Raw genomic sequence first — 11,834 nt, forward strand, 5'->3', positions numbered from 1 at the left:
TGATTTACCTTAGTAATAATGTTACTCATGTTCCTAAGATTAGTTTTTCTACCAGGCCAGTGGTTCTTAACTGGAAGCAATGTTTGAATTATTTAGGGAGTCTTTTCCAAAAACATGGCTGCCAGAGGTCCATCCCAGACTCCTGATGGTAAAAGCCTATGCAAAATGATGAAGCTTCTGGTTTCAAAAATGGTTAAGGATCACTGCTCTTTTTTTTTTTAATTTTAAAAATATTTGTTCATCTTTGAGAGAGAAATAGAGACAGAGCATGAGAAGTGAAGTGAGCTCAGTAAATGTTCATTGAGAAAATGGAAGCAAATTATCTATAAGTATACCATATATATGTATATATTTAAAAATTTTTAATGTTTATTTATTTTTGAGAGATGGAGAGAGACAGAGCACAGGCAGCAAAGGGGCAGAGAGAGAGGGAGACCCAGAATCTGAAGCAGGCTCCAGGCTCTGAGCTGTCAGCACAGACAGGGCTTGAACTCATGAATCATGAGATCATGACCTGAGCCGTAGTCAGATACTCAACCGACAGCCATGGAGGCACCCCCTATATACATATATATTTTTAAAAATATTTTTTAAAGTTTACTTATTTTGAGAGAAAGAGCACAAGTGGGCGAGGAACAGAGAGAGAGGGAGAGAGAATCCCAAGCAGAGCAGCACAGACCCAACGTAGGGCTCCAACTCATGAATTGTGAGATCATGACATGAGCCAAAATCAAGAGTCCAATGCTTAACTGACTGAGCCATCCAGCTACCCCATACCATATATATTTTTAACTACTCATTCATTTGAATTACTTCTGGCTACATAAATCTAATAGCTGAATAGAATTTTTAAAGTAACCTCTGGAGAGAGGTCTTTTCTATAGAATTATACAGCATTCTGTGATCTAAATGCTAAGTAAGTAGATGGATGATACAGATTTTAACCATAACTTAATATAAAACCAGAGAACAAAGTAAAGACATAAAAGACATCTTTATAACTTCTGATACCTGATTTTCCCTCCATTATTTTATTTGTAAAAATGTCTTTTAGAATAAGAACTCTGGTAGCATCCTCCCATTGTACCAGCCTCTGTTTCTCTGTCCTGGTTAATCAGCAATTGATAAGCAACTACTTCTTAGCGAAACTGGAATTTATGCATTGAAATGATTGCTGTTTTTAAAGTGGACATGGTGGGTGACAAGATATTTTGGAAAGTCCTCCTAGGGAGTTATCTTTGCTGCTCTGGGCCAGTATGTACCTGCCTCCTGACTTCCTACCAGCTGCTTCTCTAAGACTTGTCTGTTGCTGTTAAGGAAGCTCAGTGCAGGTGGGAAGAGAGGAAAGCATCTGGGACAGAGAATAACCGGAACCTCTACGTGAGGCTGTGTCCTTGGGCGCAGGTGGACATGGTAGAGCTTGGAGGGGGCTGAGGTGTTGAGGAAAAGCTCAAAGATAAGGTGAGAGCCTCGCTGTGGTGTAGGGAGAGGAGGGGTATTCCAGACAAACGATTACAGAGTTGGAGTGAGCTGGGCATGCGTGAAGGCAGCCGGGTGGTGGCGGGAGGCGTCCACAGTGGCGCCATGACAGAGGAAGTTAAAAGCTCTACAGAGGAAGTGCGCTTGCACGGCCATGCTTTCTGTCTATCCCAAAGCCAATGAATAATTAAGTTTTCAGTGAAACAAAAAATCTTAAGAAGAAAGCAGCTAGTTCTCTGTGGGTGTAAAATGCCACAGTGTGTCAGACCCACAGCACCTGTCCTTACTGAGACACCAAGAACCTTGGCTCCTGATCCCACATGGAAGTCAGGAGGTGTCTCCAGTCCACTGTGGCTTTGCTTTAACTTCCAGCATAAACTTCGAACTTGGGGATTGAATTAAGGCTCGTGTTGTTGTTTCGAATCTGTCACCTGTCCACTAAACACATCCCTGGCTTTAACACAGTATGTTCCATTTTGCAGCTTCCTGGCCTCTGGGGGCTTCTCAGGCCACGAGGGGTAGGGTGACCGTGTTGTCCCGTTAACTGAGACCGTCTCGCTGTATGCCTGTGCTCACTTGGAATCATAAAAGCACTCACGTTTTTTAAATTAGTTAATTAATTAATTTTTATTTTAGAGAGAGCGAGAGGGGGAGAGGGGCTTAGGGAGAGAGAGAGAGAACCCCAAGCAGGCCCCATGCTCAGTGTGGAGCCTGATGTGGGGCCTGACCCCATGACCCTGGGATCATGACCTGAGCTGAAATCAAGAGTCGGTGGCTCAACCGACTGAGCCACCCAGGCGCCCCAAAAGCACTCCCATTTTGATCAAAAAGGAGTCTGGATTTGAGGATGAATTCTGTGGTCACCCTATTTTGGGGTTATTATACTTAACACCTGAGAAAAATTTGCATAGCTGTCCAGGATCACTTTGGCCACCTTGTCTTAAGTATCTCTTATCTCTCTCCTGGATGATGGAAGTGTTAATTATAAGCTGTTCATTTTGAAATTAAAAATCATACAGAAATAAATGGCCTTGTTAGAAAAAAGAGACACTGTCTTAGTGAAATAATTATATAATTATTATTTTTTAAAGTCTTATTTATTTTGAGAGAGACAGACAAAGTGGGAGTGGGAGTAGGGCAGATAGGGAGAGAGAGAGAGAGAGAGAGAGAGAGAGAGAGAGAGAGAGAGGAGGGGGGGGGGGAGGGAGGGAGGGAGAAAGAGAGAATCCCAAGCAGGCTCCACGCTGCCAGCGCAGAGTCCAACATAGGGCTTGAACCCATGAAGCTGTGGGAACATAACCTGACCCAAAACTGACGCTCAACCGACTGAGCCACCCAGGTGCCCCGAAACCATGATATTATTGATGTGAAATACTTAGAGTGTGATTTCTTCATTCCAGTTGGAGGCTAATTTCCCCCCCTCGTGTATAGCTACCTGCTATGTACAAATAGCTGCACTAGCCGTGGGATCATCTGGTGATCATTACGACGCATCAGAGAGTGTGTGATCAGTATCAACTGTGATTGGTCCTGTTTTACTAGATGGTTCAAGTCACATAACTTAATTGATAACTGTGCAGTTAGATGGGTGACGAAGTATGATTTTTATTGATAAGCCCATCACTGAATGTGCTGCTTACCCATGAGGGCTCTGGGAGCCACTCAGGTCAGCTGGCACCAGGGTGGCCTCGGGGGACATTTAGTCCTCTAGGGTCACCAGGAGGAGGCAGAGTTGGGAGGTGCAGGCAGGTGGCCTCCCTGGAAGAACATGAGCTCAGAAACAAGGTAAATTCTAAGATGCTAATGCAGGGATGGAAACAAGGCGGTGACTCAATGCTGGCACTCCTCTTCCTTGGGCATCAGGTATTTCCCATGATGCTTGGCCCTCCTTAACAGGCCGGAGGTCTGAATGGCCCCAAGTCATGTGCTCCATTCATTTGCCTAACATTCCATTTTGTTTTGCTTGTCAGACTTGAATGTTGCATTCAATAAAGTCATGTTCTCATAGAAAGAATGTTGGTTACATTTTACTTTGTTTCTTATTGTCCCCTCCTTTTTTTTTTTTTGTTTTTTTCTAGGTTTTGTGAATGATTCTGTTACTAAATCTATTGTGGCTTTGCGCCTTACCGTGGTGGTGAAGGCGAGCACCTGTGTGCCGGGGGAGAGCCATGCAAACAACGTGGAGTGTTCGGGAAAAGGAAGGTGCACCACAAAGCCATCAGAGGTAAGGGGCTCCTGGTGGCTTTAAAGTCTGTATTTACATAAATACATATCTATGTCTATATATTGCTATCTGTTTATATGTCTGTCAAGAATGACAGGGGAGGGGCCGAGCGCATTTGCTGAAAAAGCTTCTCTCAAATTTCTGGTTTTGATTACACATTAGTATGTAACATACAGATCTTCAGTCTCCGTGTAAGTTTTAAAGTAGTGATAATACAGTGCCAGACTTTGCTTTAATATAAAGTAGAGATTTTATGAGAAGAAATAGTCACTGTGTCCGGTAGCAGAATCAAGGGAAACAGAAGACAAAAGAAGCAAGCAGAGTCATTTATTTCCCAGTTAATTAAAAAAAATTTTTTTTTCATGTTTTTAAAATTTATTTTTGAGAGAGAGAGACAGCATGAGCAGGGGAGGGTCAGAGAGAGAGGGAGACAAAGAATCAGAAGCAAGCTCCAGGCTCTGAGCTGTCAGCACAGAGCCCGACACGGGGCTTGAACCCACGAACCATGAGATCACGACCTGAGCTGAAGCCGGACGCTTAACCAACTGAGCCACCCAGGCGCCCCTATTTCCCAGTTATTACGGAATCCCCTCCTTAGACTTTGCAGGTCTCCAGCGCCGATAGCGGAGTTACAAAAGCAGGAGAAAAGCACAAGAAGGAACAGAGAAGAGGCTGGTACGGGACATTATGTTTGACCGCTGTGGGCCAGTGTCACCAGGGCTATGGCAGACCTGAGTCCTGCTCCCCTTCTCCCTTTAGTGGCTGAGGTCACCTGGGCCTGTGTGGGGGGGGGGGCAGGGCAAGGGCAGAGTGCGGTTCCTCCTCCTCCCTCTTGGGTGAGTGACAGGATCTGAGAGGCAGACCAGAAAGGGACTGTGGCCGCTGAGACCCACTCCATCACTAGGGCTCTGTGAAAGCAGGTGGACTGCAGTCTTTTGCAGGCGGACTGTGGGTTCTACCCAGCACCCCAGGTGAGGGAGAGTCTGCCCCTCACAAGCGGGCCTGCTCATTAGGGCACATCCATTCCCCTCGCCGCTTGCCTCCAGGCCTCTCTCCCCGGTTCTGCACATTTGTCCCCTGGAGTTCGTGAGAAGTGAAGTGGGTCCCCCAAGTCCCAAAAGAGCATAATTTATTTTATTTAAATTTTTTTAACATTTTATTTTACTTTTTGAGAGACAGAGAGAGACACAGTGTGAGCAGGGGAGGGACAGAGAGAGAGAGAGGGAGACACAGAATCTGAAGCAAGCTGTCAGCACAGAGCCTGATGTGGGGCTCAAACTCATGAACTGTGAGATCATGACCTGAGCCGAAGTCAGACACCCAACCACCTGGGCCCCCCAGTGACCCCTATCTATTTATTTTTGGGGAACAAGAAGTGAAGGTGACTGAGTGTTCTCCTGTGACAGTCAAGGCCAAGGAGGGCTATAGAACGCGGGAAAAGATGAGGACACAGTGGAGAACGAGCAGATGACGCGTGAGAGACCAAAGAAAGCCGACCACTCCCACTGGAGGGTGTCCGGCCTCCCGCCTGCAGAGAGGAGGCGCACCGGTGTTCCCCAAATTCATCCCCGCTATTCCCAATGAACAGTTCCAAGGCCTAGTTAGCCCTCCCTCCCCCAAAGACAACAGCAATGCAAGAGAAACGGACAAGGGAGGGCTGTTCTGGGAAGTTGGGACCGACAAAGTGCTTACGCTTCCTTGTGCGCCTTCTCTTACAATGGATGACTCATCTGGGGGAACTTCTTACCCACAAAGCAGCCACCATGTTTTCTTAAAACATGCACGTTGCCGGCTTGCAGCCCTCACCTGCAGAACTGGCTCATTGAAAAGGCAGCAGAAGAGTTTGGCACCTGGTGGGTAACCTGGCACATTCTGCCCAAGTGTTTGTTTTTCCTACAAAAATTGCTCAAAAGCCTTCACGAAGAACCTGTGGTAACTTCAGCAGGCCGTTTCAGAGGAGGCGGCCTTCCTTATAGGGGTTGGCTCTTTTGAGGAGCTCTGAGTGCCCCACCTCCCCGCTCCGCCCCCACCTCCTGGGGCCACGCCAGATGCTTAGAAGGTGCGAGACCTCTGCTGCCATTGCTTTTTTCAAAGCCTGCATTTGCCTTCAGTGACCTGGAGGAGAGTGTGGCCAGTTGTCTTCCCTGAGCCTTTATCACTGTCCCTGGTGACTCGGGCGGATGACGGGGCTGGAATCACCATATCCATTTCCAGACCCACCGCATTGTTCTCTTGGAGAGACCCAGGCTTCCTGTTCACAAAAAAGATGGCAGGAGTGGGATGGAGAGTTGACTCATCTTTTTTGAGTTGACTTGAGTCCCCATGGCCGTTCGTGTTTGCTTTTGTGACTTGGACCAATGACTTAAAAGTGGTTTGCTGGCCATAAAGGACTGTTGCCTTCGGGTTTCCTTCTTTGCGCTGTTTCCCAGAATTCAAAGTCAGCTTCCCATCCAATGCGAGAACCTACTCCTGAGTACAAAACAAAACAGAGCTCTGTTGGGTGGTTTAAAGGGACTGTTTCTAATCACTTTTGGGTCTTTTTATTTAGGTGATCTGTCAACGGAAGAGCAGCTCTGTTCTGTCCGTGCTGCTCACATTTAGTGACGGATCTCATTTCTCTTCTGTCACATGCACTTGGGCTGGAGGCTCTTCCTCAGTCCCAGCTGATGGGTGGTCTGTGCTGAGGCTCTCTGGCTTGCTGCTCTTAGCCAGCACCCCATCCTGGGAAAGTCTTTTTAGGTGTTAATGTAACATGGTCAGGAGTTCTCTGTTTGAAAATTGCTTCATTTACTAGGGTTGATTTTGATCTTTTCTTCTCCTTATATAAAAAAAATTGACTGTGGTCACTCCTTCTCTTTGAACTTTGTCACCAAGTTTGGCTGCTGCTTAGTTGTTGATTCCCTAATTATCTTAAAGGTGAGTATTGGGGCTTCTATAGATCCAGTTAGGTTCCGTGATCTTGTCTCTCAAGAGCTAGAGTTGTGGATTAGTATTATCCAGAGAGACAGAACCAATGGGATATATTATATATATGTATAGATGGCATATATATTCTTATCCTGTTGTCTGTATATGAATTAAGGAGATTTTTTTAAAGGAATAAGCTCTTGAACTCCACTCATTGTAGAGTCTTGGTGAATCCAAAATCTGACCGGAAAGGCTGGTGGGCTAGAGACTCAGGAAAGAGCTGCAGCTCTAATGCAAATGTATCTTCTGGTGAACCAGGAAGAGCTGATGTTGGAGATGAAATCTGTAGGCTGACCATCTGTTGCAGAGTTCTCGCTTGGGGGAGGAAGATCAAGCTCTTGTTCTAGGCAAGCCTTCAACTGATTAGATGAGGCCCACCTTCATGCTATGAGGATAAGTCCACCGATTTAAATGTAAATCTCACCCAAAGACACTCTCACAGAAACATCGAGAATAATGTTTGACCACACAGCTAGGCACCATGGCTCAGCCAAGTTGATACATAAAATTCATCATCACAAAATTCTATTTTTCTCTAATTTGCTCTTGCCCCCTTTCTGCCCAATTGTATTCCTTGCTCACAAGTTAAAAGAAGAGTTTAAAAATTTTAATTTACATAAGATTTGCCTACGATTTAGTTTGCCTAAGATGTGACAAAAAAAAGCTTGACAAAGGTCTGACAAAAAAAAAAAGTGATATTCTAGGTCCTTCACTCAGATTATGATGGCTTTTATTGGGCAACCAGGTGATTCTGATGCAAATCCACGATCTCGTGGGACATTGTTCTAGAAATAGGGTCTCCGGTGCTTTTCATCTTCCTGTTCTCACTGATTCCCTAAAGCACATATACAACTTTTTATTCAAGGATCTCATTATTGATAATGTTAAGATCATGTGGAGTCAATAAAAAAAGATAGATGCTAATAGGTGATAAAATGGTTCAATACCTATCACAAAGTTCTCTTTTTGTTGGCCCTGCCGGTAGCATTTATTGAGAAGTAAATGACATCAGGCCTCCATTTGTAGAAGGTTTCTTAGGATTCTATCTAGCTCTGGCCTTGGGAATTTATCATCCTTAGACCATTTAATTGGATACTGGAGCTGCCTACGCAGACTTTGTTTTGAGTGAGAACTGAGCTGGCATTGTGTCTGGGAGCCATTCCTGATCCTTCTGGAGCCTGTGCCTCAATTCTGGCTCCAGACGTGGGCCTGTACATGAGAAACGCACTAGCATGTTGGACTCCTGAATGTTCCCGACCTTCGTTACCTCCCTCCCTACTCTTGGAAGTCGAAGGCTCCAACTCCAGGAAGGCTGAGTCTTCCTACAGCTGGGTTCTTCTGTTAAGTGTGAATTATTAGAAATAATCACTGACCTTAACGGGTTTCTTTGTCCCTGGATTGATAATACCTGCTGTCCTCGCTCTGTGGCCCACGTGGCCTTGGCAGGAGATTCCATCCTTCCAGGAGCCTGTCTGCCTTATATCAGCACTGCTCTTTATTTTTTCCGGTTTTGAAGGCTGTGCCTCTTTATGAGGGTGCTCAGCAAGTTCCCATTTCTGAGGTTTATTTCGGATCTCATTCCCAGGGCATGGTGAAAAGCCTGCCCTAGGCTGGGTGCAAGGACATCCTTTCCAGCTTAAAGCTCGGCTCCCTTCACTGTCAGCGCATCCTGCTGCTCCTTCCTCTGGATCCCTGTGAATTTGCTCATGTTGTTCCCCCCATCTGGAATGCTTATCTGCCACGCCACCCTCCCGCAGCCCTCTGCTCCCTGCCCTCCCACCTTCCGAACTGTATTTCAGGCTCAGCCCCAAACCTTCTTCCTTCTGGAAGCCGTCCCTGAATGCTGCTGTGAACCCCCTCTCTCCAGCCCAGCAACGTTTTATTTTTCTAATGAGACACACTACTTTTGGTTTATGGTTATATTTCTTCACGTGCATCATTATTTGCATGTGTTTCCCTGCAGAGTTATTGCCTGTCTTGTACCTGGTCCTGCCGCAGGTGCTGGGGCGTACACATCTGGTTAGATAAGGGTGAGCTGTGGATGCGAGTGGGGGGTGATGTGGGCCATGGGAGGGACCTGCGGGTACCTTTTGGAGAGAAACACCTGACTCAGAGGTGGGATCACAAGGAGCTTCCCAGGGGAGTCTCAGATGGTGAGCTCCTTGACACTAGGACCTGCCTGGTTCCAGGGCATCTGGGTGGTTCAGTCGGTTAAGCGCCTGGCTTTGGCTCAGGTCATGAACTCATGGTTGGTGGGTTCAAGCCCCACATCAGGCTCTGTGCTGACAGCTCAGAGCCTGGAGCCTGCTTCAGATTTTGTGTCTCCCCCTCTCTCTGCCCCTCCCCTGCTCCTGTTCTGTTTCTCTCTGTCTCAATAATAAGTAAACATAGAAAAAAAAATTAGCCCATCTGGTTCCTTCTGTGTCTATTGTAACAACTTAGCAGGGTGCTTTCCACATGGGAGATACCCAGAACCTGCCCATGAATGTAATGAGCAAAATAAAAGAACAAAAACCTGATGGGAACATCAAAACTCGTGAGTTTTGAGTTAGATACGTCATTTGAATGACATGTTCAGTAAACACAGGAGCATGGGAAGGACATGGTGAATTGGGTTTTATAAGTCAATGAGTCAGAAAATATTCTCGGATCTGGAGCTGTCTCACAGACAGCCTGACCCAGACTGTTGCAGTAACTAACCCCTCCGGACCATTTTGAGCAGTGTCGCCAAGCCTTTCCCTCTCATTGCAAGAAGAAACAGGTCAGAGGAAACTGAGCCCGCAGAATCCTTGATGCCATCGCCCCGTTGGTGGGGAACTGTCAGTGGGCTCCCCGTTGGGTTAGGAAGGAGCAACTGCAGAGGACAGGAGGGGACGTCATATGCTTTCTTTCATTGCTTGTCCAAGAGCTCATGTGTCCATCGTCAGTAGAGCAAGCCTGAAGGCCCTAGTGAGGCCTTGCGAAAAGACTGTGACCCTTGAGAAAGAAACGAGGTTGGGGGAGAGGGTAGACAAGGAAGCCCATCAAGGAATCAGAGGAAGGGCATTCACGGTGTCCTTCTCGGCAGGCACAGTGTGGGGCCCCCTCTACTAGTTGTGATGCGTGTGTGGTGGGGCTAGGCCCCCATGGTCTGTGGGCGCCATGGCAGAATTTCTCCTCTAAGTAGGGAATGAAACCCAGCAAGAGAGGGCCAGAGTGGAACAGCGGATGGAAAACTACTTGATCAGGCAGCGGTTGATGGCGTTACGGAGAAAAGAGGCAAATTTATTCTAAGGAATTCTTCTAAGGAAGGGGGAGACTTTGTCTTGACTGAATAAAAAGCTTATTGACGGTGCTCATTAAATATTTTTAATGTGGAGAATAGAGGCTTTGGACTGACTGCCAAAATGGTGTCTGAAATACATTTATTTGCTAATGAGGGGCAGACGGGGGATCTATCCTGCAGATTTTCTTCTCAGACGCTGCGTTGTGGACCTCTGAGGGAAAAAGTACTTCTTTGGAGAATAAAAAGAGAATAATAATTATTAGAAACATGTTAAGCACAGAGATCATAAAAGGGAGCCCAGCCCAGCCCAGCTGTCACCTGTTCAGTGGTAAAGGGTAGGCTAATCTAGAATTTCCCTGACTCATGTTGAATTATAATTCTTGGTACTAATATAATTAAAAAACTATTGTTGCCTTTTATAAAACAGAGAGATGATCTTATTGTCACCTACATAAAAAACAGGACAATGTACGTGAGTCTCTTATAAATTATTTAAAGAAATGACTGTAAATTTATGTCCCAAAAGATAGATGTTTTGTCATGTTTCTGTTTGGCATCAGCATTTTCCAGAAGGTTGAAATGTATCTCTCGCTGACAGCAAATAGTTGTAGAGGCCTTGTTGTTGGCATCCAGATATATCAGGGTGAAGATTATATCACTAGTGACATCTCCAGGGTCAAAGAATTGAGAGCAGAAGGTGGTTTTTAAAGGACTCTGCACCTATTTTATTTTTAACACTGGGTAACGGAAGCCTCAGAGAGATTTACGCTATTTGTCCGAAGCGCAAGAACTAGTTCTGGGCAGGGAGGGCCAGGACAGTAGTGGGGGGAGATTTCTGGATGTCTGGGCTGCACCTCCTCTACCAGAACATTCAGCATTACCGTGAGCCTTCTTGTTCGTGTCGTGTCTTCGTGTAAAGGTTCACCGTCCGCTACAGGGAAAACTAGGACCTTTTGGTGCAGCCCCTCTTCAGGTTTAACATACACACAACTTGAGCGGCAATCTTGTTACAATGCAGATGCTGGCCCTGTGGGTCTGGGGCAGCCCTGGGGTGAGATCACACCTCCACGTCGGAAGTCACCACCTCGAGACCTTTCAAAGAGGCTTGGAAGACTCAGCGACTTCCATTCCATGGTTCAGGGCACACATTGTGCTCGGGTTCTCTTATTCCAGAGCAAACGTTGAGAAGATCCCAGTGCAGGTGAGCCAGGTAACACAGGGAAAGAGAAAATCCCTGTAGGTGTGACTTGCGGCCCATTACACATTCCCCAGGCACTGTGTTTTGTTTTAGATTGCTTTCACTGCACCGTTTTATTGATATTAATTGACATATAACATTGCGTTGGTTTGAGGAGTACAACGTAATGATTTGATACAGGTATATATTGTAAAACAATCACCACAGTAAGTTTGCTTACCATCCATCACCTCACTTAGTCACAACATTTTTTCTTGTGATGACAGCTTTTTTCTTTAAATTTATTTTAATGTTTTATTATTTATTTTTGAGAGAGAGAGGCAGAGCATGAGTCAGGGAAGGACAGAAAGAGAAGGAGACACAGAATCTGAAGCAGCTCCAAGCCGTGAGCTGTCAGCACAGAGCCCGACGCAGGGCGTGAACTCAAAAACCATGAGATCATGACCTGAGCTGAAGTCGGACGCTTAACCAACTGGGCCACCCAGGGGCGCCTTGAGATGACAACTTTTAAGATCTGCTTTCTTACTGCCTTTGGGATGTATGACACAAGCTGTCCATCTTAGATCCCCAGGCATTATAAACTTCCAGTTTTTTTTTTAATGTAACATAATTTATTTTTTTAACATATGCAATTATTTTCCGTCATTTACAATACAGTAGTTACAATGACACTCCAAACAGAAAAGCAAAGTAAAAAATCA

The 11,834-nt window shown here is 45.8% G+C and overlaps 1 protein-coding gene across 1 annotated transcript in view; it reads left to right on the forward strand.

Annotated features, from left to right (window-relative positions):
- DNER (delta/notch like EGF repeat containing) overlaps positions 1–11,834 on the forward strand; it is a 292,299-nt gene that overhangs the window by 140,431 nt on the left and 140,034 nt on the right. Inside the window, exon 7 of the mRNA XM_029932873.1 lies at positions 3,558–3,703. Within this exon, the coding sequence (XP_029788733.1) occupies positions 3,558–3,703 (146 nt within the window). The remainder of the gene's footprint in view (positions 1–3,557; positions 3,704–11,834) is intronic.

The sequence above is a fragment of the Suricata suricatta genome, chromosome 3 (genome assembly GCF_006229205.1).
Source record: "Suricata suricatta isolate VVHF042 chromosome 3, meerkat_22Aug2017_6uvM2_HiC, whole genome shotgun sequence".
Taxonomy (NCBI): Eukaryota; Metazoa; Chordata; class Mammalia; order Carnivora; family Herpestidae; genus Suricata; species Suricata suricatta.